The sequence below is a fragment of the Pseudorca crassidens genome, chromosome 9 (genome assembly GCF_039906515.1).
Source record: "Pseudorca crassidens isolate mPseCra1 chromosome 9, mPseCra1.hap1, whole genome shotgun sequence".
NCBI lineage: Eukaryota > Metazoa > Chordata > Mammalia > Artiodactyla > Delphinidae > Pseudorca > Pseudorca crassidens.
In genome coordinates, this window is record NC_090304.1 from 92,146,438 (window position 1) to 92,173,930 (window position 27,493).

Genomic DNA, 27,493 nt, shown 5'->3' on the forward strand with positions numbered 1-27,493 from the left:
TGAAGACTTAGGGAATTCAGTTACAGACTGGACCATTGCCCAGGTCCCAGACTGACCACTGGATGTTACATGCATGGGACAGATTCAAACAGTACAGCCAAAGGTTTTGAGAACTGAACAGACCTTGAAACTAGAGCCCACAAAAGGTGGGTTGGAATTTATGGCTTAACCTAACTAGATCGATTGCCTGATTTAAAAAAAATCAACATTATCTTTAGGGTTTAAACAAGATCCAGGATCTCATAGCACAGTAGTTAAAATATCCAAATATAAGCCAAAACTATTCAGCATATGAGGAAAATTACAACTTGCAGGAGAATAAGCAAAGTCACCAACCCTGAGATAATGTAGATGTTGAAATTATCAAAAACTTTAAAACAGTAGTTATAATTGTATTAGTTTTCTACTGTTGCTGTGACAAATTATCACAAACTTGGTGGCTTACATGATACAAATGTATTATCTTATGTTTCTTGAGGTCAAAATTCCAGAATGAACCTCACTGGGTTAAAATCAAGGTGCTGGCCGTGTGCACACCCTTCTGGACACTCTATGGGAGAGTTCATCTCCTTGCCTTTTCTAGCTTCTAGAGCTCGTCTGTTTTCTCTGACTCCTCCATCTTCAAAGCCAGCAACTTTGGGCCAAGTTCTTCTCACACCACCATCTCTTTGGTTCTCCCTCTTCTGCCTCCCTTTTTTACTTTTGAGGACTCTTGTGGTTACTTTTGACCCACTTGGATAACTCAGGATAATTCAGTATTCCCTATTTTAAGGTCAGCTGATTAACAACCTTAACTGCACCTTTGATTTTAATTTCCTTTTGCCATGTAACCTAACAGATGCATAAGTTTTGTGCAATAGAAACACAGATACCTTATTCTTTTTCCTCAATAGGTAGGATTTTTTTCTCCCTCTGGCTTCTATCATGATTTTTCTGTTTGTCTTTGATTTTCTGTAGTTTGAGATGATATGCTTAGGTATAGATTTTTTAAATTATTTATCATCTGTGGTGTTTTCTGAGTTTCCTGGGTCTATGGTTTGGTGTTTGTTATTAATTTTGGATAATTCTCAGCCATTATTATTTCAAATATTTCTTCTGTTCTTTTCTCTTTTTTTTGCTTCTGATGTTTCCAGTATGTGTATGTTATACTTTTTGTATTTGTCCCATAGTTCTTAGGTGTTCTATTCCTTTTTGCCTTTGCTTTTCAGTTTAGGAAGTTTCTACTGACATACCTTCAAGCTCACTGGTTCTTTTCTTGGCTGTGTTTAGTCTGCTAACAAGTTCATCAAAGTCATTCTTTGTTTCTCTTACAGTGTTTTTTATTTCTAGCATTTCTTTTTGATTCTTTCTTAGAGTTTCCATATCTCTGCTTACATTACCTATTTGTTCCTGTATGGTGCCCACTTTTCCCATTAGAACCCTTAGCACATTAATTATAGATTTTTAAAAAATAAATTTATTTATTTATTTATTTTTGGCTGTGTTGGGTCTTCGCTTCTGTGTGAGGGCTTTCTCTAGTTGCGGCGAGCGGGGGCCACTCTTCATCGCAGTGCACGGGCCTCTCAGTATCGTGGCCTCTCTTGTTGCGGAGCACAGGCTCCAGACGTGCAGGCTCAGTAGTTGTGGCTCATGGGCCCAGTTGCCCCGTGGCATGTGGGATCTTCCCAGACCAGGGCTTGAACCCGTGTCCCCTGCATTGGCAGGCAGATTCTCAACCATTGTGCCACCAGGGAAGCCCTGTTATTTTTAATTCCTGGTCTGATAATTCCAAAGTCTCTACTATAGCTGAGTCTGGCTCTGATGTCCATATTATTGCTTCAGACTGTGTGCTTTTTTTTGTTTTTTGCATGCCTTGTAATATTTTATTGAAAGTTGGACATGATCTATTGGGTAGCTGGATTTGGGTATTTTCCTTCCTTCCGGTTGGTTAGGCTTTGGTAAACCCAAGTAATTTAAGTTCTGGTGAAATAGTTTCCCTTGAGGGCAAACTTGTTAAGGAAAAGAGAGCATTCCGGGTGTATTTCAAGATCATTATAGAAGAATTAAAAAGAGAGAAAACAAATAAAATGGCAGCCCTAAGTCAAAACATATCAATAAATACATTAAATATAAGTAGTCCAAACATACCAATTTAAAGACAATGACTCAGAATGGATTAAAAAAACAGTGACCCAACCATAAATTATTTATAATACACCCATTTTAAATACAAGTAGGCTAAAAGTAAAATGATGGAAATAGATATGCCATGAAAATATCAACCAAAATAATGCTTGTATGGATTTACTAATAACAAAGTAGATTTCAGAAAAAGAAAAACTACCAGAAGTAAATAGCATCATTACATAATGATAAAAGAATAAATTCATCCTAAATTTATAAACACCATACATTTGTATACATCTGACAGCTTCAAAATATTTCAAGAAAAGCACATAAAAATGAAAGAAAAAAAGGACAAATCCAAAGTTAAGTTGTTGACTCCTACATTGCTCTCAGTAATTGATAGAACAAGTAGACAGAAAGTCAGTGTAGTGGGTCGAAAGGTGGCACTCCCTTCCAAAAGATATGTCTGCCTGAAACCTCTGAATCTAACCTATTTAGAAAAATACTCTTTGCAGATGTAATTAAGTTAAAGATCCTGGGATGAGATCATCCTGGATTAGGGTGGACCCTAAAGCTAATGACAAGTATCTTTTTAAAAGAGGAGAAGGGAGAAGGCACACAAGGGGAAGGTGATATGAAGATGATGGCAGAGATTGCAGTGATGCATCTATAGGTCAAGAATAGCAAGGATTGCTAGCATCCACCAGAAGCCAGGAGAGAGGCATGGAATATACTCTCCCTCAGAGCCTCCAGAAGGAATCATCTCTGTTGACATCTTGATTTTAGAATTCTGGCCTCCATAACTGTGAGATAATAAATTTATGTTGTTTTAAGTCACCAAGTTTGTGACAATTTGTTTTGGCTTCCCTAGGAATCTAATACAGTCAGCAAAAATATAGAAGAACTAAGGAATACAATAACTGGATCTGCTTGACGTTTATATAACATTTCACCCCACAGTAGCAGAACACATGATTTTTTCAGTGCACATGAAACATTCATCAAAACAGAACACATCTAGAGGCATACAACAAACCTTAACAGAATTTAAAATAATTGAAATTACACAGAGTGGTTTTTTTTTTTTTTTTTTTGTGGTACGCGGGCCTCTCACTGTTGTGGCCTCTCCTGTTGCGGAGCACAGGCTCCGGACGTGCAGGCTCAGTGGCCATGGCTCATGGGCCCAGCTGCTCTGCGGCATGTGGGATCTTCCCAGACCCCCTGCATCAGCAGGTGGACTCTCAACCACTGCACCACCAGGGAAGTCCCAAAGTGTGTTTTTTGACATAATGAAATTACACTGGAAATCAGGAACAGAACAATAATTGGTAAATCTCTCAACATTTGGAAATTAAATGACACACTTCTATATAATCAACGAATCAAATAATAAGTTTCAAGGGACACTAGAGAACAGTTTGAACTAAACAAAAATGGCAATATAACATTAATATTTGTTGTACACAGCTAAAGCAGTACTTAGAGTGAAATTTATAGCATTAAGTAGTTGTTCTAAAAAAGAAGAAAGGTACCAAATCAATAATCGAATTTTCTACCTTAAAGAACTATAAAAAGCAAGCAGAAAGAAGGAAATAATAAATATTGATATTACAGTAGAAATCATTAAAATTGAAAACAGAATACAATAGAGAATACAATAGAGAAAATCAATAGAACAAAAGTTGGTTCTTTAAAATGATTATTAGAATTGATAAAACTTTAGCCAAACCTATAAAGAAAAAAAAAAAGAGATGGCATAAATAACCAATATCAGAATTGACAAATGGAAGTCACAGACATTAAATGATGATACAGGAAAACCACAAAAAACTTTATGAATATAAATTTGAAAACTTAGATGAAATGGATGAATACCTTAAAGACCACAAACTACCAAAAGTCACCCAAGAATAACTAGATGTTTTGAATAGTCCTAAATCAATTAAATAAATAGAATTCATAGTTAAAACTCTTCTGAAAAAGAAGTATCTAGGCTCAGATAGTTACATGGGAAAATTCTATCAAATACTTAAAAAAATAAATAACACCAATTTTACACAATCTCTTTTTCCAAAGGATAGAAGAGAAAGGAAAGCTCTCAAATTATTTTATTAGGCCAGCATTATCCTGATGCCAAAACCAAAGACAGTACAAGGAAATAAAATAACAGACCAATATTCCTTATGAACATAGGTGCAAAAATTCTTAACAAAATACTAGCAAATCAAATATAGCAATATATAAGAAGAATAATATACCATGACCAACTTGGTTTTATTCCAGGAATACAATTGCTGGTTCAATTTTTTAAAAAGTCAATCAGTATAATCAACCATGTCAACAGGCTACAGAAAAAGAAATACCTGATCATATCAATTTACACAGAAAAAAATATTTGACAAAATTCACAGTCATTTGTGACAAAACCTTTAGGAAGTTTGGAATGAAAAAGAGCTTCCTTAATTCATTAAAGGACATCCATAGCAAATATATAGCTAACATCATTCTTAATGGTGAAAGATTGAATACTTTATTCTTGAGATCGTAAAGAAGGCAAGGATGTCCCTTTTCACCACTTCTGTTTAACGTCGTACTGGAAGAGCTAGCCATTGAAGTAAGAGAAGGAAAATGAAGTAAAGCACATGTAGTTGGAAATGAAGAGCTAAAATTGTCCCTATTTGTAGATGACATGATTGTCTACATAGAAAATCTCAAAGAACCTACAAAAACATTTCTACAAGTACTATGCAAGTTTATCAAGGTCATAGGATATAAAGTCAACATAAAATTCAATTGTATATCTATATATTGTATTTTCAGCAATGAAAAATTAGAAATAAACCATTTACAAGAAATTAAAAAGTGAAATCCTGAGATAAAATTCTAACAAAATGGGGCAGAATCTGTAGTCTGAAAACTATAAAATGCTGATGAAAAAAAATTATAGACATATAAATGGAGAGACATATTGTGTTCACAGATTGGAAGACTCAATATTTAATGTTAACTGTCTCTAAACTACAGATTTTACACAATTTGAAACAAAATCTTCACAGGAATTCTTGTTGATCTAGACAAGATGATTCTAAAATTTATATGGAAAAGCAAGGGAACTAGCATAGACAAAACAAATTTTAAAAAGAAGAATAAAGTTGGAGGCCACACTAAAAAATTTCAAGACTTACTATAAAGCTACAATAGTTGACACAGTACAGAATTAATGAAGGGTTGGATACAAAGACGAGTAAAACAGAATAGAAATTCCAGGAATGTAGCCATACAAATATGGCTACTTGATTTTTGATGAATGTAGAAAGGCAATTCAATGGAAAAATGAAAATTTTACCATATGGTTAGAACAATCAGCCATCTGTATGGTAATAAATGAATATCAACCTAAACCTCACAGCTTATACAAAAATTAACTCAAGTGGATGAGAGATCTAAATATAAAGTCTAAACCCACAAAAGTTTTAAGGAAAACAGAAAATCTTAACAACCTGTGGTTAGATTTCTTAAGTATAAAACTAAAAATGCAACCCATAAAATTAAAAAGTGATAAATGGGACTTCATCAAAATTAAAACATTTTCCTTTGTGAAAGACACTGTTGAGAGAATGAAAAGACAAGCTACAGACTGGGAGAAAATATTTGCAAATCACACAATCAACAAAGCACTTGTATTCATAATATACAGCGAACCCTTGAATAACATGGGTTTGAACAGCACAGGGCCACTTACATGAGGATATTTTCAATAGTAAACATAACAGTACTACACGATCTGCTGTTGGTTGAATCCATGGATGTGGAACCAAGGATATGGAGGAATTGCATATACCAAGGGCTGACTATAAGTTATACTCGGATTTTGGATTGTGTGGAAGGTTGGTACCCCAGCCCCCACATTGTTCAAGGGTCAACCGTATAAGAAACTCTCAAAATTCAACAGTAAGAAAGCAAACAATTCAATTAACAATTGGGCCCAAAAACTTGAATAAATCCTTTACCAAAGAGGATATATGGCTAGCAAATAAGCAAATTAAAATATATATAATCAATATGCTTTGCCATTAAGGAAATCCAAATAAAAACTGACGAGCTGTCCCTATGTACCTAGTAGAATGGCAAAAAATGCAACTAAAGAAAACCCTGCAATATCAACTGCTGGTAAAATGTGGAACTCCTGGAACTCTCATTGCTGGTGAGAATGCCAAAAAATATACCCACTCTGGAAAACAGTCTGGCTGTTTCTTGTAAAGTTAAAGATACACCTACTTACCATACACCCTTGTAATTCCCACTCAGGTATTTCCTGTAGAGCAGGTCTCTCAACTGTAGAACTATTGATATTTTGGTCCAATCAGTTTTTGTTGTTGGGGGCTGTCCTGTGCATTGTCAGATAATGCACCTTGACTTCTACCCACTAGATGATAGTAGCAACTCTTCAGCCTCCCCACCCCCCAACAAACTCCCACTCTGCTTTAGTTGTGACAATCAAAAATGTCCCTCAGAGCTAGCCAAAAATCATATGAAAAGATGCTCAACATCATTAATTATCAGAGAAATGCAAATCAAAACTACAATGAGGTATTACCTCACATTGGTCAGAATGGCCATCATCAAAACGTCTACAAACAATAAATGCTGGAGAGGCTGTAGAGAAAAGGGAATCCTCTTACACTGTTGGTCAGAATGTAAATTGGTAACAGCCACTATGGAGAACAGTATGGAGGTTCATTAAAAAACTAAACATAGAGCTACCATATGGTCCAGCAATCCCACTCCTAGGTATATATCCAGAGAAAATCATAATTCAAAAAGATAAATGCACCCCAATGTTCATTGCAGAAGTATCTACAATAGCCAGGACAGGTAACCAACCTAAAAGTCCATCAATGGATGAATGGATATAGAAGATGTGGTACATATATACATTGGAATATTACTCAGCCATAAAAAGAACCAAAAAATTCCACTTGCAGCAGCAAGGATGGACCTAGAAATTATCATACTAAGTGAAGTAAGTCAGATGGAAAAAGACAAATATTATATGATATCACTCATATGTGGAATCTAATTTTTTAAAAAAATGATATAAATGAACTTGTTTACAAGACAGAAATAGACTCACAGATTTCAAAAACAAACTTACGGTGACCAAAGGGGAAATGTGGAGGGGAGGGATAAATTAGGAGCTAGGGATTAACATACACACACTACCATGTATAAAATAGATAACCAACAAGGACCTACTGTATAGCACAGGGATATTCTGTAATAACCTATATGGGAAAAGAATCTGTAAAAGAATGAATATATGTATATGTATGACTGAATCACTATGCTGTATGCCTGAAACTAACACAACATTGTAAATCAACTGTACTCTAATAAAATTTTAAAAAAATAAAATGAAGAAAAAAAAAAACTCCCCCAGCAAAATTCCCCAAACCCAAAAATGTCCCTCAGGCATTGCCAAAGCTTCCCTTCAGGGCAAAATCATAGAGCAATGAGAACTCATATTCACACAAAACCTGTGCATGAATGTTCATAGCAGCTCTATTCATAATTGCCCCAAACTGGATACAGCCCAAATGTTCTTTAGTAAGTCAATTGATAAACAAACTCATACATCCATACAATGGAATGTTGCTCAGCAATGCAAATGAACAAACTACTGACACACAGCAATATGGACAAATCTCAAGGGCAATATGCTGATGGAAAGAAGCTGGTCTCAAAAGGTCACATAGGGACTTCCCTGGTGGCGCAGTGGTTAAGAATCCACCTGGGAATGCAGGGGACTCAGGTTCGATCCCTGGTCTGGGAAAATCCCACATGCTGTGGAGCAACTAAGCCTGTGAGCAACAACTACTAAGCCTGTGCTCTAGAACCTGCGAGCCACAGCTACTGAGGCCATGCACCACAACTACTGAAGCCTGCACTCCCTAAAGCCCACATGCCGCAACTACTGAGCCTGTGTGCCACAACTACTGAAGCCCTTGTGACTACAGCCCATGCTCCACAACAAGAGAAGCCACTGCAATGAGAAGCCCATGCACCACAACGAAGAATAGCCCCCGCTCACCGCAACTAGAGAAAACCCGCGCACAGCAACGAAGACCCACCTGCAGCCGAAAAAAAAAATAGATCACATACATGATTCCATTTATGTGACATTTATGGAAAAAAGGTGAAACTATAGCTATGGAGAATAGATCAGTGGTTGCCAAAGGTTAGGGGAGGAGGGAGCATGTTATTACAAAGGGCCAGTGTTTGGGGATGATGAAACTGGTCTCTTTTCTGATTGTGATGGTGCTTACACAAATCTAGACTGTGTCGAAACTCATAGAATTGTACATTAAACAAAGTCAATTTTACTGTATTTTAGTTAAATGAAACAAAACAAAAACAGCATATATACCTGAGGTCTGCTCACACCAGTTCCTGTCTTACCTAAATTTGGTGAATCTAGTTAGAATCAGGATGTACTTGAAAATGAGGTGATTGGAAACAAGACAAAGGTGTAGAATCTGCCCTTGTCCCTCAACATCATGCCTTTCCATGACTCTTGCCTCTAACACTTCCTTTGTTACCCCAATGCCTTATGCAAAATATCAAGGTATGCTTGAACTAAAAAGAGAAATTGTATCCCAATTTCCAAAGAGATGATAGTTAGGGGTAGGTAAGGTTCTCATTCTGGAGTAAAAAATTTTTAAAGAGCCAGTGATTTGCTATTTTTAAAAGGCACACCTGAAACTAAATAAGTTTATTCTATTACTATCTCTCAACACAAATGTCCCATGTGTAATGAACCCTACTTTAAGAGTGAGGAAATGAGGCTTCATCGAATGCATAATCACAAAAATAGTAAATGGTGATACCAGGAATCAAAACTTACTGCTCTTTTTACGGTAGTATGTAATCACTGTATCAGGGTTGAAGGAGACGTTTTTATTTTCTAGGAATATCTCATGTCTTATTAAGCTATCTATCCTGAGTCCTCAGCAACCTCACTCTCAGAATAATACTAAGCCTGGGTTCCAGCGTCTCAGGCATGACCTCTGGCTAGTGGAGAAGATCCCCACCTCTTTAACTTCAGAGTTTGTCTCCTCAATCATTAAGCACCCAGTGTTTGGAAGTGAATCCTGAAAACAAGAATCCTAATAAAATCAAGAATAAACACACCTTAGCCCTGAGTAATCAGATGAAAACTCCGCTCTGGAAGTCCCATGTCAAGAAGAATAAGTTACAGTTCTTCAAAATCTTCCACAATGTCTTTATCATCTGTTAGCCTAGACTCTCCTTTAATTTGGTTGTTATTGGGATCTTTTTAACATAAGAACTTTAGGATACTTGTTTTTATAAAGAAATCAGGAAGCAGAATTGCATAGCTATAATTAATGAAAACCATTGTCAGAAAGAAGGAAACCAGGATGACTGATTCTGCTTATTAGTTTGTTCCTCAGAGCTGCTCCAAGCCCTTTAAATATTTAGGTTAGACTTTTTGCTCTTTTTTCTTTTCTTTTTGACATTAATTTCCTTCTTGACTCAAAGAATTGTTTTTGATGGAAGGTTAATGGTTCTGGACGTATGGCCACAGTTTACAGATATGTAGTAAAGATAAAGTTTTTTTTCTGAAAGGAAAAAAATCTCAGTGCCAAGAATAGCTCTGCCTAAAAATCCTCCTCTTCTCTATCTAGTAATCTTCCTCTCATCTTTTGAGAATCAAATGTCGTCAGCTGTGTGAAGCAATTCTTTTAAAAAAATTATTTATTTATTTGTTTATTTATTTATGGCTGTGTTGGGTCTTCATTGCTGTGCATGGGCTTTCTCTAGTTGTGGCGAGCGGGGGCTACTCTTCATTGCAGTGCATGGGCTTCTCACTGTGGTGGCTTCTCTTGTTGCAGAGCACCGGCTCTAAGCATGCGGGTTTCAGTTGTTGTGGCACGTGGTCTCCGTAGTTGAGGCTCACGGGCTCTAGAGTGCAGGCTCAGTAGTTGTGGCGCATGGGCTTAGTTGCTCCGCGGCATGTGGGATCTTTCTACACCAGGGCTCAAACCCGTGTCTCCTGCACTGGCAGGCGGATTCTTAACCACTGTACCACCAGGGAAGTCCCCGTGAAGCAATTCTTTAAGGAAAAAAAAAGCTTTATTGAGATATAACTTACATAACATACTATTCATCTATTTAAAGTATATAATTCAATGATGTTGGGTACATTACATTATTAATTGTAAAAATTGTGGTTAAATATGACATAAAACTTCAACATTTTCACCATTTTAAAGTGTATAGTACAATGGCATTAATAACATTTATAATCACCACTATCTATTTCCAAAACATTTTCATTGCTCCAAATAGAAACTCTGTGACCATTAAACAATAATTCTCATTTTCCCCTCACGAAGCCATTTTTAACAGTCTGAGGCCAAGTTTGCAGCAATCTCTTTTAGATGCCCATGGAGTTCTACTTATATATCTTTCAAATTATTCACTTTTTGTAATAATAAGTTTACACATTTGTTCCTTTCACTAGATTGGTTTTTATGGGTATATAATCATATCAGCTGCAAATAATAATTGTGTACTTCCTTTCATAATTAATCAGAAATAATTAGTTAAATTAAAATTATTATTAAGGTCAGTAAAGAGGGCAAAGAGTATCTTTACCATAAGAACCAGTAGAGTAGATCTTTCTATCCACTTGATTGAATCTAGATAGACAAAAGAATGACAAAATCCAGTCATATAAAATATGAAAAACTGATTCTAAAGTTTATATGGAGAGGCAAAACCCCCAGGGTAGGCAAATCAATATTAAAGAACAGAGTCAGAGGACTGACACTACCTGACTTCAAGAATTACTATAAAGCTACAGTAATCAAGGCAGTATGATATTATTGGTGAAAGAATGATGAACAAGTCAAGGGAACAGAAAAGAGACTCCAGAAACAGACCCACATAAATAAAGTCAGCTGATGCTTGACAATGGAGCAAAGACAGCCTTTTCAATAACTGTTACTGGAACAACTAGTCACCCATCCATACAAAAACAATAAATAAATCTAGACACAGAGCTTACACCCTTTCCAAAAATTAACTAAAAGTGAATCATAGACCTAAATGTAAAATGCAAAACTATAAAACTTCTAGGAGATAACAAAGGAGAAAACCTAACTGACCTTGGGTATGGAGATGACTTTTTAGATATCATACCAAAGGCACAATCCATGAAGGAAATAATTCATAATCTGGACATCTTTAAAATTAAAAACTTGTGCTCTATGAAAGGCAAGGGAATGAGAAGAAAAGCTGCAGACAGAGAAAGTATTTGCAAAAGATATATCTGACAAAGAACTGTTATCCAAAATATACAAAGAACCCTTTTTTTCCCCTCTAGGATAATTTGGCACATTTTCATGTGAAAAAAAATTAGAAACCACTTGATACATATATAATACACACACACACATGGAAACTGAAGCATCTATCTGTAGAATCTGAAATATGAGCTTTTAGATAGGGCTGTAGCTGTAGATAGCACATCAGTTCCCACACTGAAAGATTTCCTTATTTATCTCAAAATTGCCGTGGGAAATGCTAGCTGTGCAATACTAACCATCTTCTCCCGAGGGAAGAGTCTACCATTGCTTAAACATGAAATTTATCTTTACTACACACGTATCCTTTGCCAAACCCATCTGAAAAGCTATTTATTTGGAAGGTTTATTTGATCAATCTACTTTGTAGCCAAAACACATTCTAGTCCTGCAGTCAAATTTTGGAGCATATTTTCAAGCAGAACTGGATTCCATACGTTAAAAGATAAAAATGAACTAAAACTTAGTAAAACAACCCATAGTAACCACATCAAGATGAAAGTTTCACTGCTAAGCTATGTCAAAATTATACTTATGTAAAAGGCACAAAATACATATATATTAAAAATTTATGGTCAAAATAAACCAGCTAAGCTGTTTAATTTATTCCCTTCTTGTCAACCAAAGAACTTCTCTAGTGTGTAGTACAATTTAGTGGTTAAGACTACAGGTTCTGGAGCCCACCTCCCTGCTTTTGAATTACACTTCCCACCACTTACTAGCTCTGCATCCCTGGCCAAGTTATTTAACTTTCTCAGGGCCTCAGTTTCACTTTCTGTAGAAGAGGGGAAGCAGTTCTACTAGTTTCAGAGGGTTGTTGTGAGGATAAATTAGAAAATACAATTAAAAAGTTTAGAACAGCATCAACGCATAGAAAACATTTGCTAATCATTATTGTTAATAATACTGTAATTTTTCATTTTATTCCCAATTTCCATCTAAGTCTTCCAACTTAAAATATAAAATTGTTGTTAAGGGGAGATTGGGTGTGTCTTGCTTTTGTCTCCACATGTCTCCACAGCTAACACAATACAGGGTGCATAGCATGGATTCACTACATATTTTATGGAAGAAGAAAGGGAGGGAAGGAAAAAAAGAGAAATGAAGGAGGGAGGGAGCAAAGGAGGGAAAAAAGAGGAGGGGAAGGGAGGGGAAAGGAGAAGAAAGGAGAGGAGAGAAAATAAAGGAGTAAAACTGAAAATGTATAGTCAGGAGTAGAAAACCAATAGTAATATGGCATGAGTTCATGTTTGGTAGTAGAACCCTCTTAATAATTTCACAGGTAACTTGATTGTTCTTTATCTAAATCTACTTACTTAATACTTTTGATATATATGTACGATCACAACTGTTTGAATACATTACAAGTGTGCTTTCTGGTTAACTTTCCAAATATTTTAAAGCATTTAGTTCATTTAGTTTATACACACACATTGAAAGGTATGAGGAAAAACACAGAATGAAGCATGAATTCATGTACACAGGCTAATTCAAGTTAAGCTTTTAGACTTGTTTACCCTAAAACCCACTTCCGGCTTTCCGACCAATACAGAGGTGCCTGAAGGCTGGCTGGATTGGTGAGGACTGAGGCAGCTTCTGGCATTTCTGAGCAGCTCTAGTCAGTACAAGATTGCTCCAGTAGTCTTCAGTTACATGGACAGTCTGCTGTGGCAAACAGATGTCTCACTATTGGATCCTCCAACCTGGCTCAGTGACCATATTATTGGGTTTGCCTTTGAGTACTTTGCCAACAGTCAGTTTCATGACTCCTCTGACAAGGTCTGCTTTATCAGTCCTGAAGTCAACCAGTTCATTAAGTGCACAGGCAACCCAGTTATTTAAAAAAAAATTTCATAGGTAGATATTAACTAAACCATTAGGTGTTTAATTTGTTAATTTAAATATGCTATGATCTTAATAAGAAGTAACAAAATTGTTATTCTATTTAAGAGAAAAAAATTTTTTGGAAGCAATTATTTACCAGGTAGTGAAATTATGATCATACATGATAATAAAAAAGGATGACAATAATGTAATAAAATGTAAAAATAAATTCAAAACATGTAATTATCCTACTAATTTAACTAAATCTAATTAGAATGAATTTGGGTAGTCTAAGTGATCTAGTTTGGCTGACCAGATTTTTCCTTAATAAAATAGTCGATTTCTCTCTTCACTTTGTACCTGATAAACTTAGTACAAATGTACTTGTTTATAATTTGAAGTGATGTATTTTCATGATTTTCCAGTAGTGCTAATTCCTATAGAACAAATATTTTCTCAAAATATTTCTCCAATATTTTCTCAAAATTGATGGTGTATTTTTATCCACTAAATAAACATTTTCTTGTTTAAAAAAATAGAATTGAATACTTAGATAATGAAATTTTGGAGAACCGTCTAAGATTAGAAGCAATAGAATTATGTCACAAAGGAATTTTTCAGTGGTTTAACTATAAATTTAAATACTTTTAAAAATGTCAAGATATGAACTGATAAAATATTTTCTGCAAAATTGAGAGACTAAATGTTAAGATGTTTGTTATATAAAGAATTGATGTCAACCGAGAAATTTAAAAAACATTGAAATCAAAATTAAAAAATCAACAAAGGAAATACACCATATTGAAGAGAAGAGATATATTAGTAAAACCAGTGTTTGAGGGAAAATAAAGTTGAAACACACTAGTATTAAAATAAATGTAATTTAAAACAATAGTATGTCTCCATTTTCACCTGTCACATTTGCAAATAATTTATTTTATTTTTTAACATCTTTATTGGAGTATAATTGCTTTACAATGGTTTGTTAGTTTCTGCTTTATAACAAAGTGAATCAGCTATACATATATATATATATCCCCATATCTCCTCCCTCTTGCATCTCCCTCCCACCCTCCCTATCCCACCCCTCTAGGTGGTCACAAAGCACCAAGCTGATCTCCCTCAGCTATGTGGCTGCTTCCCACTAGCTATCTAATTTACATTTGGTAATGTATATATGTCAATGATACTCACTTTGTCCCAGCTTACCCTTCCCTGTCCCCGTGTCCTCAAGTCCATTCTCTACGACTGCTTCTTTATTCCTGTCCTGCCCTTGCAAATGGTTTTAATGACAATGTTTTATAATTTAACCACCAGTATTTAAAGTGATGAATTTTGTAAGGGAGACTTAATTGAGATATCCAACTCCTTTCTCTTGGTGAGCAGACAGCTATCCAAACTCCTCAGTCAGAAAATGGATTTTGTATGACTCTTTTATTCAGGCAACAATCCAATTATTAGAATATGATATATGTGATGTTATATAATTGTTTTGGCATAACTAAATATCTTGTTCCAGAAAAACCTTTGACTATAGTTATGACAGGGGAAATAAGACACCTGGGCTTCAAGCCTTTCTGTATAAATATTAAACAGCAGTCGACTTAAAAAGCAAAACAAAGCCAAACACAAACAAGCCAATTAAGAAACAAACAGGGGTGGTTTCCAGACCCAGCTTCACCTATGTCATTTTAGGCCATGGCTAAATGTACTTCCATGGAGCTTGAGAGATTCCTGGGACCTGAACAGACTTAAATTGGTAGTAATATTTCCTCCAATTACCTCATTGTCCAGGTGAATTCATGGCATTCATTGTCAGCTAAACAAACTTTGGATATGACTAAATATGTCTCTCAGTACTCTTGTTAAGGAGCATTATACATAACTCTTACACTTTGCTGCAATGATAAAAGAGACACTGGTGTGGCATGACAGCTAGTCTTACTTATTGCTGGTGGCAATATATACCCTTGAGAATACAATTGACAGTCAAGAAGAATAAAAATGTTTATATTTTTACTTTGGTTGATTGATAACTTAATTCAATAATATATGATCTGGTACTTCCATCCCTAGGAATCCATCCTAAGGAAGTAATTCATCATAAGGAAGTAATCCTGTACGTGAAAAGTTGGAAAATATCCAAATGTGATGTAAAATGGAGATGAATAGCTATAATCCAATTGTCCAATATCATTGGCCACACAACCCATTTTACATCCTCTTGATGGAGTATCATGTAATCATTAAAAATGATCATGAAACGTATGTAACAATATTAAAACGTTTATAAACCATGGTATTATCTGCAAAAAAGTATTAGAACTATATTTTTAGTATGATTACAACTAGATAAAATATATGTATAGAAGGAAAAAGAAAGGACATAATAATTAAAAAATACTATAAAGATAGCAAAGCTTATGTAGGATCATATTTTTTAAAATATGTTGTTTTCCATATTGTCTATAATATGGCTATATGATTTGCATAAAGAAAAATAGGCCAGATAAGGAGATGGTGAAGGGAAACACAAAAATCCAATCATTAAATAGTATATAATTATTCTATATATTTAATTTTTAAGCCAATGACTTCTAGAAGAAATCATCAGCTGGCAGTACAGGAAGTCACATTTCATGGAAATTAATCCTGTGATTCCAAAACTGAAAACTGGTTAGAATCCATTTTTGATATGTGATTGCATCTACTGAAATGTATGTAAACTAAACCATAATGATTTATGTTGAAAAACAAGCCATATTATTTGCTGATAATATAACCCTTTTCTCTTAGTACTTCAGTTCTTGTTCAGCTTGAGAAACCCTATCTCTCTGAATCATTGGAACACCTTCAGAAAGTTCTTCTACCCAGAAGCACCACTGGATCCAGAATTTTCACCAACAGAGACTGAGCTGAGAATAAAGGGGATCATGGAGAAGCTAGACCAGCTGATCCCACCCAGACCCTTCTCCCACGTGAGCTCCACCACCAGCGCCACACACAGTAAAGCCACCCTCCTCAGCCCTCAAGACACATACTGCAGGGGGGATCAGCTAGACGTCCTGCTGGAGGTGAGGGACCACTTGGGACGCAGGAAGGAATATGACGGGGATTTCCTGAGGGCCAGGATGTCCTCCCCAGCCCTGAAGGCAGGCGCTTCGGGAAAGGTGACAGACTTCAACAATGGCACCTACCTTGTCAGCTTCACCCTGTTCTGGGAGGTCCGGGTGTCTCTGTCTGTCCTGCTCATCCTCCCCAGTGAAGGGGTGTCGGCTCTCTGGAGGGCAAGGAACTGAGGCTATGACAGGGTGATGTTCACAGGCCAGTTTGCCAATGGCACCTCCCATGTCAATACTGATTGCGCCCTGGTTTTAAATTCAAATGCTGAACTGTGTGAGAACCTGCACTATCGCGACCAGGAAGCCTTCTACTGCGTGAAGCCTCCATGTGTTCCCTGTGAGGCACTGACCCACGTGACCACCAGGAATGCAAATATTTCCTATCTTAGAGAGAAAGAATGGATCATTTTCCGCAGGTAAACGGGCCTTCAAACACAATCATCAATACAAAGAGGGAGACTTAGTTTCAGAGCAACACTGCCTAATAACTTTTCTTAATCAAGCTCCCTTATGTTGACTAGTTTATAATCAGAGATTCAGTGCAGATGGTAATATATTCACAGGGTCCCATACAGGTCACCTCTACAACTGTGGTTTTATTCATCCTGAGCTATTTGCTAAAAGGAGTACAACCAATGAAGCAATTCATGTAGGTCTATAGTTCTCCAGAGTTTGTAATACTTCCAGATAGGAATTTTCTGGAGACCAGTATTTTCTATAATGTGTTCCATGGAATACCAATCCTATAGAGTGTTAATGGATGCTATGCAAAAACAAAAAAAAAGAACAACAACAAAAAAATAAAACAAACAACAAACCCAAGGGGAAGGAATGCTATCATTATTTAGTCTACCTCACCCTTTACATCAAATGAATCACCAAATCCTGTGAATTGTACCTCCCAAGTATCTCCTGAACCAAGCCATTTCATTCTATTGCTGTTGCCTCTATCTTTGTATAAACTATCATTCTACCTCAATTAGGTTATTATAACAATCTCCAGAGATGTTTACTTTCTCACAGCCTTGTTTCCTTCCTACCCACTCCACACCCAGACTAATGTTTACTTTTACTTGCTCAAAACACTTAATATGATCCCATTGCTCTAAGGATGAAATCCAAACCCTTTAATATGTTTACAAGGACTTACCTAGCTCTGAAGCCCCTTATCTCACCTTTCTGCTGCCTTGCTCTCTGTCAGTCAAATTGAACTCCTTTAATTTCACAAACGGACTGTGGTGTCTCTCAGCTCTGGCATTTCACAAGCCTTCATCTAAACATCATTTCCTCTATGTTTGGGTAAAATGCTAGTCTCATACTCTTCCACTGCATTCTATTCTTCCCCAATCATAATACTCATTACACTATTAAATTTCAGATATATATTTTATACCCTCTGTTAAATTGTAAGCTCTGTGAGGCAATAACTGTAACTATTTTTTCACCATTCATTCAATTTATAAATAGCACATTCTATATTCCAGACACAGCTCTAGGTGTTGAGAATTTAACATTGTAGTTGGGTAGAAAGACAACAAACCAATAAACAAATAGATTTGTAATATAAAGTCATCAGAATAAGAGATCTGAATGTGATGGTGAATGCTATTTTAAAAACGTGGTCAGGTAAGACCTGTCTTGAGCACCAATCTGAGGATGGGTCACTTGAACAGTAACCTGAATGAAGTGAAGAAGAGAGCCTTGTGAATTATGGGGGGAACACTATTTCAGGAAGAGGAATAGAACCTGAAGCAATGGCATGCTAGAATGTTCCAGGAACCATGAGGAGGACCAGGGAGGCTGGAATGCAATAAGAGAGGGAGAAAGGAGGTCAGGCGAGTAGGCAGAGCCTTGGAGTATCCCTTAACTTTAGTCTCTATTCCTTCAAGTGAGATGGAACACAAAACATTTCCCAGAATTACTTGACTGTGGACCACTTATTTATTTATGTATTTATTGGCTGCACCGCGCGGCATGCAGGATCTTAGTTCCCCAACCAGGGATCAAACCTGTGCTCCCTGCATTGGGAGCACAGAGTCCTAACCACTGGACTCTCATGGAAGTCCTGGACCACCTGTTTAATGGATCATTTTCAGGGATTGTGGTTCCATAGTTTGGTAAATGCTGCTGTAGAAAAGTCTTGGTTTTCGAGAAGAGCAAGTTGGATATCACAATATCCTGGAAATTCAAGTTCAAGTCCAATTCAAACATTATGATGACACAAGGGGAGGGGGTAGGATACAAGAGACCTTACCTGGCTACAGGATTTCCTTTCCACTCCTAGGTCACCTTTACTTCTTTTTGTTTTCTTGGTCAAGGTGTGAAAAAATCCATTTATCCTATGGCTCAGCCAAAAGAGGCTGGACTTTTTCAAATAAATATTTTACTGAAAACTAAAGGAGACATAATCATGGAGACATAAAGGCCTAAATAATTGCAAAGACAGAGACCTTCCTGTCTTGAAGGTCTGAGAGCCATGTCTTAACTCTATGGGCAGAGACTACCTGTGCTGATTCCACATTCCTTGTTGGCCACATCTGCTCCCTCTTGAGATGGTCCTCCTTGCAGCTTGGGTTGGAGGAGCTCTCCTTGCACACTCTCCTGGCTGCTCTCAGGAAATGCCAAGTCCCTGGTCTGGCAGATCTGCAGATCTGTATTTTGGGTCTAATCATGCTTCTCAAGTGAGCTATGTTCATGACAATAATCTGCCTGACCCCATTTTACTTCCCAAAAGACACATTTACTTCCTGGATCCCCTGCTCTATTCAAACCATCTATTCTCCCCCGCCTCCATCCCCCCTGCCCGCCCCCCACCCCCAATGCATGGAAGTAGATATCTCAGTCTTCTCAAAGGTGATTTAGTGCCCACACAAGGAACAGTTGGCTTCTGGTGATTCTGGATCCAAGAACTCTCACTATCACTAAGCTCTCGTGCCCCTTCTTAGGCCCACGCCAGGTTCTGTGGCATCTTTCTTTCCCACAAGTCCAGGGACTTAGCCTGTTTCTCTCTCATTTGTCACAAAGTAAATACATTTTCCTACCAGGGTTCTCTCTCCCAACCCTAGCTGCAGAATCAGATGCTACCTCCTCAGACACTCACTTCTTCAAAGTTAAAAAAGTCTTTTTTCTTCTTAATTTAAGAGTTTTATTGAAAATCATGATGGGAAAATAAACAAGGGGCATCACATGAGAACACATCACACAGGCAACAAGTTGTTGACAATTCTTTCCATTTCTGTTATGTTTCTAATACTATGGACCCCTTCTGAAATGTGATACACAAGCACACTCAATACTAAGACAAGACACATTGAAATGAATGCCTTTATACCATGAGTACATATTTTTTTTTGTTTTTTTAGGGTTTTTTTTTTGTGTTTTTGCGGTACGCGAGCCTCTCACTGTTGTGGCCTCTCCTGTTGCAGAGCACAGGCTCCAGATGCGCAGGCTCAGCAGCCATGGCTCACGGGCCCAGCCCCTCCGCAGCATGTGTGATCTTCCCGGACCGGGGCACGAACCTGTGTCCCCTGCAACGGCGGGCGGACTCTCAACCACTGTGCCACCAGGGAAGCCCCATGAGTACATATTTTTAATCCTAATTTTAAGGTCCCATCAAAGTTTGGCTTTGGTAACAAAATTTACGAGGTAGCTGGCTATTGGTCTCTTTTGTCAACTTCAACCTTACCTGGAACGGATGTAGAAGAATCAGTGTTTCAAGTTTTAAAGTTCAAGTTTTCCACTGAGACAAATTTTAATTTGTGCCAAATAGAGGTCTGATAAGCGCCTCAGTAAGATACTCTGGAGCGACTATGGTTGGCCAGAGTAGGTAGCATCTAGTAAGTGGCAGAGTCAGAACTGGAATACCTCTATCCCCTATTCCAAAGTCGGTAGGCTATAGCACAGTCTCTCATGACTCCATCGCTCTATGCAGCCATCACTGTCCAGATACCCCAGCCTCTCTGCTCTCCAGCCCTCAGATGCCCTTGATAAAGAAAATATTTTTCACTTGACCTAAAAAAATCCTTTCCTGTGATTCCAGCAATCCCTCTCAATTTTTGAAAATGTGTCCTTTGTCCCTCCTGGAGATCTCTGTGGCTCTGGGCCTGGAAGTCCTTCTTTCCCCCAGATGGATTTCATTCTGATGAAATGAATTTGATTGATCAGTAAAGTGACCATCTTAATTGGTAAGACCTATACCTTGAGGTGAAACTCACTGTGCCAGGGCCTTGAAATATTATAGTGAATAAAATTTGACCTACTTATTCACTATAATATTTCAAGGCCCTGGCACAGTGAGGTCTCAAGGAGATAACAGAGAACAGAAAATAGACTCCTGGGGGGATTTGTGAAGGAGAGTGCAGGGAGGAGAGGCTGGAGAAGTAGATACTCATAGGAAGTGTTATGCTAGTTGAGGACCTTGGTCCTTATCCTGCAGGTTGATGATGGAAAGTCATGGAAAGATTTGGTGTAGGGGAATAAAACAGGCAGCACAGAGGATGTATTTAGGTGGGATAACCCAAAGGGGCAGAAAGACAATATTATAACAATCTAGGACATAGTTCTCAAAGTAATGTCCTTGTATCAGCAGCCTCAGCATCACTTGAGAGTTTGTTGGAAACCCAAATTTGTGGACCCTGCCCCAGAACTAATTTTTTTCTAGCTTATTGAGGTATGATTGATAAATAAAAATTGTATATATTGAGGGTGTACAGCATGCTGTTTTGATACACATATACGTTGTAGAACAATCACTAAAATCAAGCTGATTAACATATCCATCACCTCACATAATTTGCGTTTTTGTGTGTGTGGTGAGAACTCTTAATATCTACTTTCTTAGCAGATTTCAAGTATACAATACATTATTATTAACTATACCCACCATGCTGTATGTTAGATCCCCAGAACTTGGTCATCTTCTAACTGAAAGTTTGTACCCTTTAACCAACATCTCCCCACTTCCCCAACCCTCAACTCTTGGCAACCACCATTCTACTCTCCGTTTCTACTCTCTGAGTTCAGATTTTGTAGATTCCACATAAAAGTGAGATCACGCAGTATTTGTTTTTCTATATCTGGCTTATTTCATTTAGCAAAATGTCCTCCAAGGTCATCCATATTTTTGCAAATGGCAGGACTTTCTTTCTTAAGGCTATTGTACATATAAACCATATTTTTCTCTACCCATTTATCCATTGATAGACACTTAGATTGTTCCCATATCATGGCTATTGCGAATGATGCTGCTATGACCGTGGAAGTACAGAGATCTCTTCAAGTGCCCAGAACTATTGAATCAGAAGCTCTGAAGATGAAACCCAGCAATCTGAGTCGTAACAAGCACTCTAGATGATTTTGATGCATGGTTGAGTTAGAGAAGTACCTGCCTAGGAAAATGTCCATGAAGGACTGAATTACTACGAGTGGTAAATGTGGAAAGGGTGGCTTGTGGTAGAAAATCATTTGGAAGGTAAAATCAAAGAGCTATATATTTGATTAATTGCACAAAGAAGGTGAGTGACTCTCTGGATCTCTGCATTCTTGTCATCAGTAGGAGAACAGTTTTATAGAATCTTGGCCCGTCTATTTCCTGCAAAATATCTAAAATATATCAAAATAAAGAAAAAAGTATTTGTAGAGAGTTGAGAGTGGTTTGATCCCTCTAAGTCCCCCATGATTCATTCTTACTTTAATGTCTGGACAGCTATCAGGCTATTTTACTTTCCCATTTCTTGAAGTTCCAACATGGGGCTTGAAATAATGAAGGACTTTACCTCCATCAAGGTCTTGCCATGTAACAAGTCTACTGTGTTCATAATTTATCCATTTAAAGGACATTCTTACTTTAAGAGATATTTCTTGAACATTAACCATTTCAATCTTTCATTTCCTGGAATAAATAATATTAATCATCTTGGGTTTTGCAGAAGGGGTTTTATTCTTGGAAATATTTTCATATCAATTTAAACCAATTTTCATCTTGAGTCAGATATAAAAGGCTAGGTAACCCTTCATTTTAGCTGCCTTCTCTCAAAATGTACAGGTTATTTGTACTTGTATTTCAATTTGGGATTTGTTCCTGAAAAGCCAATAATTGGATACTGGTGAAAATGTCTCAAATGAACTACAGAGCTAGAAAATCTCTCTTTCAGCCAAACCATCTCAGTTAAAGTTCTATGAACTAGCAATTCCTGTGAATATTTTAAATTTTATCACATAAACTTCAGTGGTCAATACAAAGCCATCTCACTTATCAAAGTGATGTTTCTGCTATCCTGAAAGTAAAGTCAACTTTAGAAAAGCAAATTACTTCTGTTTTAACAGTCAATGGGGTATGCATTTATCCATTGCCCTTTTCTCATATATTTAGCACATGTTTATTGAGGACCTACTATAGGCAAAGAACTTTGCTAAATCCTGTGGAGATATAAATGGATCAGGAACCCAGACCTAAAGCTCACAGTCTATGGGAAAGACAGATCCCTTCTCTGCCATGGCAACCATTGTCCATACCCAACATTTACACCAAAGAAAGTTCTTTGACCCTTGAAGCCACTTGAGTCCTCTTAACACCCCTGTGGTTTCTCTCTTGCCTGGACAGTAATTTCTAGTAAAGTCAGGCAGTTTCTTATAAGACAGTGCCAGACTTATTTTAGGAGCCATTTATAAACCTGATATAATTCAATATGGATAAACTTAAGTCCCTAAACATATACCCCAAATCTGAACAATGTAGGTAGATGAAAAAAAGATGTGTTTTTTAAGTGGCAAAATAAAAAATGGCCTGAGCCACACATGGATGGAAAGCTTGATATGAGTCAGTGAATTCAGCTTAGGCCACTTCAAAGTGGAATATTCAGAATAAGCAGATAATGTTTCTCTCTTTTTCTGCACTAATCAGACCACACAGAATATTAAGTTCAGTTCTGGGCACAAGAAAGAAACATTGAAGGAGTTTTCCTATTAACTAGAAAACATGGTTCTAATACATACAAAATAAACAACGTGTAATAGTCATTTTGTAAAGGTGTTCAAGCTTTCTCCATGGATAAGGAGTTTGAGGAGGAGAAGATGTCCAGTCCCCCCTGGCCAGTGTCATGGGTATGATATTCAGCTGGGCTACCGAGTCCTGCTCTTTTGCCACCACATATTTCCCCCTGATTTTGGCTAGCTGTCTCACAACTGAGTGACATTAGGGACAAGATGAAGCCCTGGGAAACATTACAAATGCACAAAGAAAAAAATTTAACCCCAGTCTAGGAAATACCATTCATTATTGGGATTATTCAAAAGTGAGAAATTTTAACTCATCCCTTAACATGAACTTATTAAATAAATATTTGGGAAGAGAGGATGGCAGAGACAGAGAAGGGTGGAGGGAAAAGGGGAAAAAGAGGAATAAAATGAGGAAAGTGTTTCTGAAATAATTTGTGATAATAAAAGTTGCTGACTGTGGGAGTTTTTATTGCCAGAGAGTGAGAACATAGAAACAAACTGTCAGTTTGGCAGGAAGACTCCTTTTCCCAGCGGTTATACTGTGAAAAGAAGGTGGATTGCAGCATTTTGCAAACAGATCGAGTTAAATGAAACAAAAAATATAAATGACTGCTTGAAGAGAAAACTTATTTACCTCATGGGAGATTCAACACTGCGTCAGTGGATTCACTACTTACCAAAAGTGGTTAAAAAGTATGTATTTTATTTTTACTTTGAAACTACAGTTGCCTTCAGAGGTTATTTTTATAGAATTCTTTGCTTCCCTTTCCTGACGTTTATTATTTTTCAAAATTTGCCAAATATTTGGATTTGGGCTTTTAATGAAAAGTTAAATTTTATTTTCTTCATTCACAAATATTAACATTTTCTTCCCCTTTCTCTATGCTGATAATAAGTTCAAAATTTTGTTAAGATTTGAATGCATCTGTTAAAGTTCCCTTCCTCCCACAGGCAGCAGTGCTCTTAGAGTTAGAAGTGATCTTGGCTAGAATTTTACAAATACGTGCATTTAAAAATTATATCATTATTTTCCTTTTGCTAAAAGATTTATTGATTTTTTTTCCCATCAGCCTTAAAATGTTTTGATCGTCATGGAGCTGGGATCTTTAAAACACATGTGCTTCTGGATGCTGAAAGACATATTTTGATTCAGTGGAAAAAGCATGGTCATCCATTTATTACCAAAAATCTGTTCTCAGTGAAGGATGAAAATTATATCCCATGGGAAATTGACCGGGTAGCAGGAGACAATGACACAGCCATTGTCATCACTCTCGGTCAGCACTTCAGACCCCTCCCCATCAAAATCTTTATCCATAGGGCCATCAATGTTCAAAAGGCCATTGAACATCTATTCTTGTGAAGCCCAGAGACCAAGATGATCCTGAAAACTGAAAACACCAGGGGGATGTCTCAAAATGCAGAGATGTTTAGTGACTTTCATGGTTCTATTCAGAATCTTATCATGAGGGATGTTTTTGTGGATCTCAATGTGGGTATTATTGATGCCTGGGACATGACTACTGCATATAACACTGATAATGTTCATCCACCTGATTATGTGATTGGAAATCAGATTAACATGTTCTTAAACTACATTTGCTAGAGGAAAAATACAAAAAAAGCCAGTACCAGCCATTCTCTACAGATGACCTCACTTATACTGCAAGGATGGTTTAATGAAATCCAAGGTAGGAGGAAACAAAATAAAAATAATTATTGTTAAAATATACGTAACATAAAAATTACCATTTAAACCATTTTAAGTGTACAATTCAGTGGCATTAATGACATTCACAATATTGTGCAACCACCATCTTGATCTATCCCCAGAATTTTTCATCATCCCAAACAGAAACTTCGTATCCATTGAACAATAATTCCCCTCCCCCCAGGCAACCACCATTCTACTTTCTGTCTTTATGAATTAAACCATTCTAGGTAGCTCATATAAGCGGAATTGTATAGTATTTGTCCTTTGTGCTGGCTTATTCCACTTAGTATAATGTCTTTAAGGTTCATCCATGTTGTAGCATATGTCAGAATTCCCTTCCTTTTTTAAAGCTGAATAATATTCCATTGCATTATGTGTATATCACATTTTGTTTATCCATTCATCTGTTGATGGACACTTGGGTTGTTTCCATCTTTTGGATATTGTGAATAATGCTACTATGAAGAGGAAACCAAATTTGAAAGATTGTTTCCAGTACTGAGTATGATGACAGAACAGCAAAACATCATCATTCATAGTTTGATTTTAAGAAATGTAAGGCCTGGAAAGGAGCAGTCTAAATGATTCAAGTTTACAGAAAATGTGAAATGTAGGAGGAAACTTAGTGAAATCATAATAACAGTCTTTGTGCTTAAGATAATTATTTGAAATTTGGTAAACAGTTTTTCTCTAGATTTCAGTAAGAATCAGAGATCACAGTCCAAACCCACAAACTCATTGAGAAAAACCAACTAGTATTATGTCAATGTACAGACCCTACAACCCTGGTTCTTGCTGATCTTAAAAGTATGAGATGAGATCCTCTCCAGAGGACCTCAAATGACTTTATAAGCTTTGTCTCTAAACTGTCCTCTCAGAATAAAAGTATCCTCCATTTCTATTAATATACTTGAGGTCACATGAGTGGAAATATTGTTACTCCAGGGTGATTTCTTTGTTTGGACTGTGTTTCTTAGGGAGAGGAAGTGAAATTATAGTACTGTAACATCAGTATAAAGGTCAATCCATACAGCTTAGGACGAGGCTCCTCTAAATAAGGAAACACACATTAGAAATCTTTTCTTTTGGTTCTAATTCTTCGCATAGGAAACTTTCAAAATAAACCTAATCGTTCTTCCAATCATTGCATTCTTAAATGCTTATATGACTTATCATTGTCCCACCAAAGTTACCTTAAGTTCGTTTAACCTAATTCTGAGTTGATAGAGTTTCCAGTTTTGTTACCATTACTCTTCTCTGATTGCAATGAAGTGTGTCTGTGTCATTCCACAGCATGTTTCTACCCCATCTCTCTCCTCAAAAAATTGAATGCTCTAATTTAAATGTGATAAATCAGCATCGAAAAATGAGGGTCTATTACTTCACTTGTTCTAAAGCTGAACTGTACAATATTATAGCCATTAGTCACATGTGGCTGTTTAAATTAAAATTAAATTAAATTAAAAATCATTTCCTTGGTTGCACTGATCACATTTCATGTTCAGTAGCCACATGTGGCTAGTGGCACTGTACTGACAGCACAATATTTACTTACATTTGTTGCTGGAGATTATTTTTTAACGTTTTGTTGTAGTATTTGAATGTGTTTTTAATAATAAGGCCAATGATATATTGTAGTTTTTTACAGTGAGTAAAAAAATTATTAAATGTTGCTAAGTGTCAAACTCTTGACTTTTAAGCCATTTTCTTCTGGTTCAGTCTTTTAAAGAAATCCTGGTACCTATATAGTTCATAATTCTTTGGCCTTGAAGTGATAGCTTCAGATTATTACAGATATTGACTATGTTGCTTGTGTATTTACAAGACTTGAGCAAGCCATTTGAAATGTAAAGATATTCTTTACTGGTATTATCAAGTCTCTTTCAAAAGCCCATGTATGTATAAGGAATGAAACTAGAAATCAATAACAAAAGGAAAACAGGAAAATTCACAAATACATAGAAATTAAACAGTGGACTCTTTTTTTTTTAACATCTTTATTAGAGTATAATTGCTTTACAATGGTGTGTCAGTTTCTGCTTTATAGCAAAGTGAATCAGTTATACATATACATATGTCCCCATATCTCTTCCCTCTTGCATCTCCCTCCCTCCCACTCTCCCTATCCCACCACTCTAGGTGGTCACAAAGCACTGAACTGATCTCCCTGTGCTATGCAGCTGCTTCCCACTAGCTATCTATTTTACGTTTGATAGTGTATATATGTCCATGCCACTCTCTCACTTTGTCCCAGCTTACCCTTTCCCTTCCCCGTATCCTCAAGTCCATTCTCTTGTAGGTCTGCATCTTTATTCCTGTCTTGCCCTTAGGTTCTTCTGACC

General features: G+C 36.8%; 1 protein-coding gene across 1 annotated transcript in view; it reads left to right on the forward strand.

The window, feature by feature from the left end:
- LOC137229726 (NXPE family member 2-like) overlaps window positions 1-26,882 on the forward strand; it is a gene marked incomplete at its 5' end in the record, with an annotated part of 31,937 nt that extends 5,055 nt beyond the window's left edge. Inside the window, 4 exon segments of the mRNA XM_067747673.1 lie at window positions 16,124-16,857; window positions 22,180-22,249; window positions 23,922-24,129; window positions 24,508-26,882. Coding sequence (XP_067603774.1) covers window positions 16,124-16,857; window positions 22,180-22,249; window positions 23,922-24,129; window positions 24,508-25,043 — 1,548 coding nt within the window.
- Window positions 26,883-27,493: the final 611 nt, after the last annotated feature.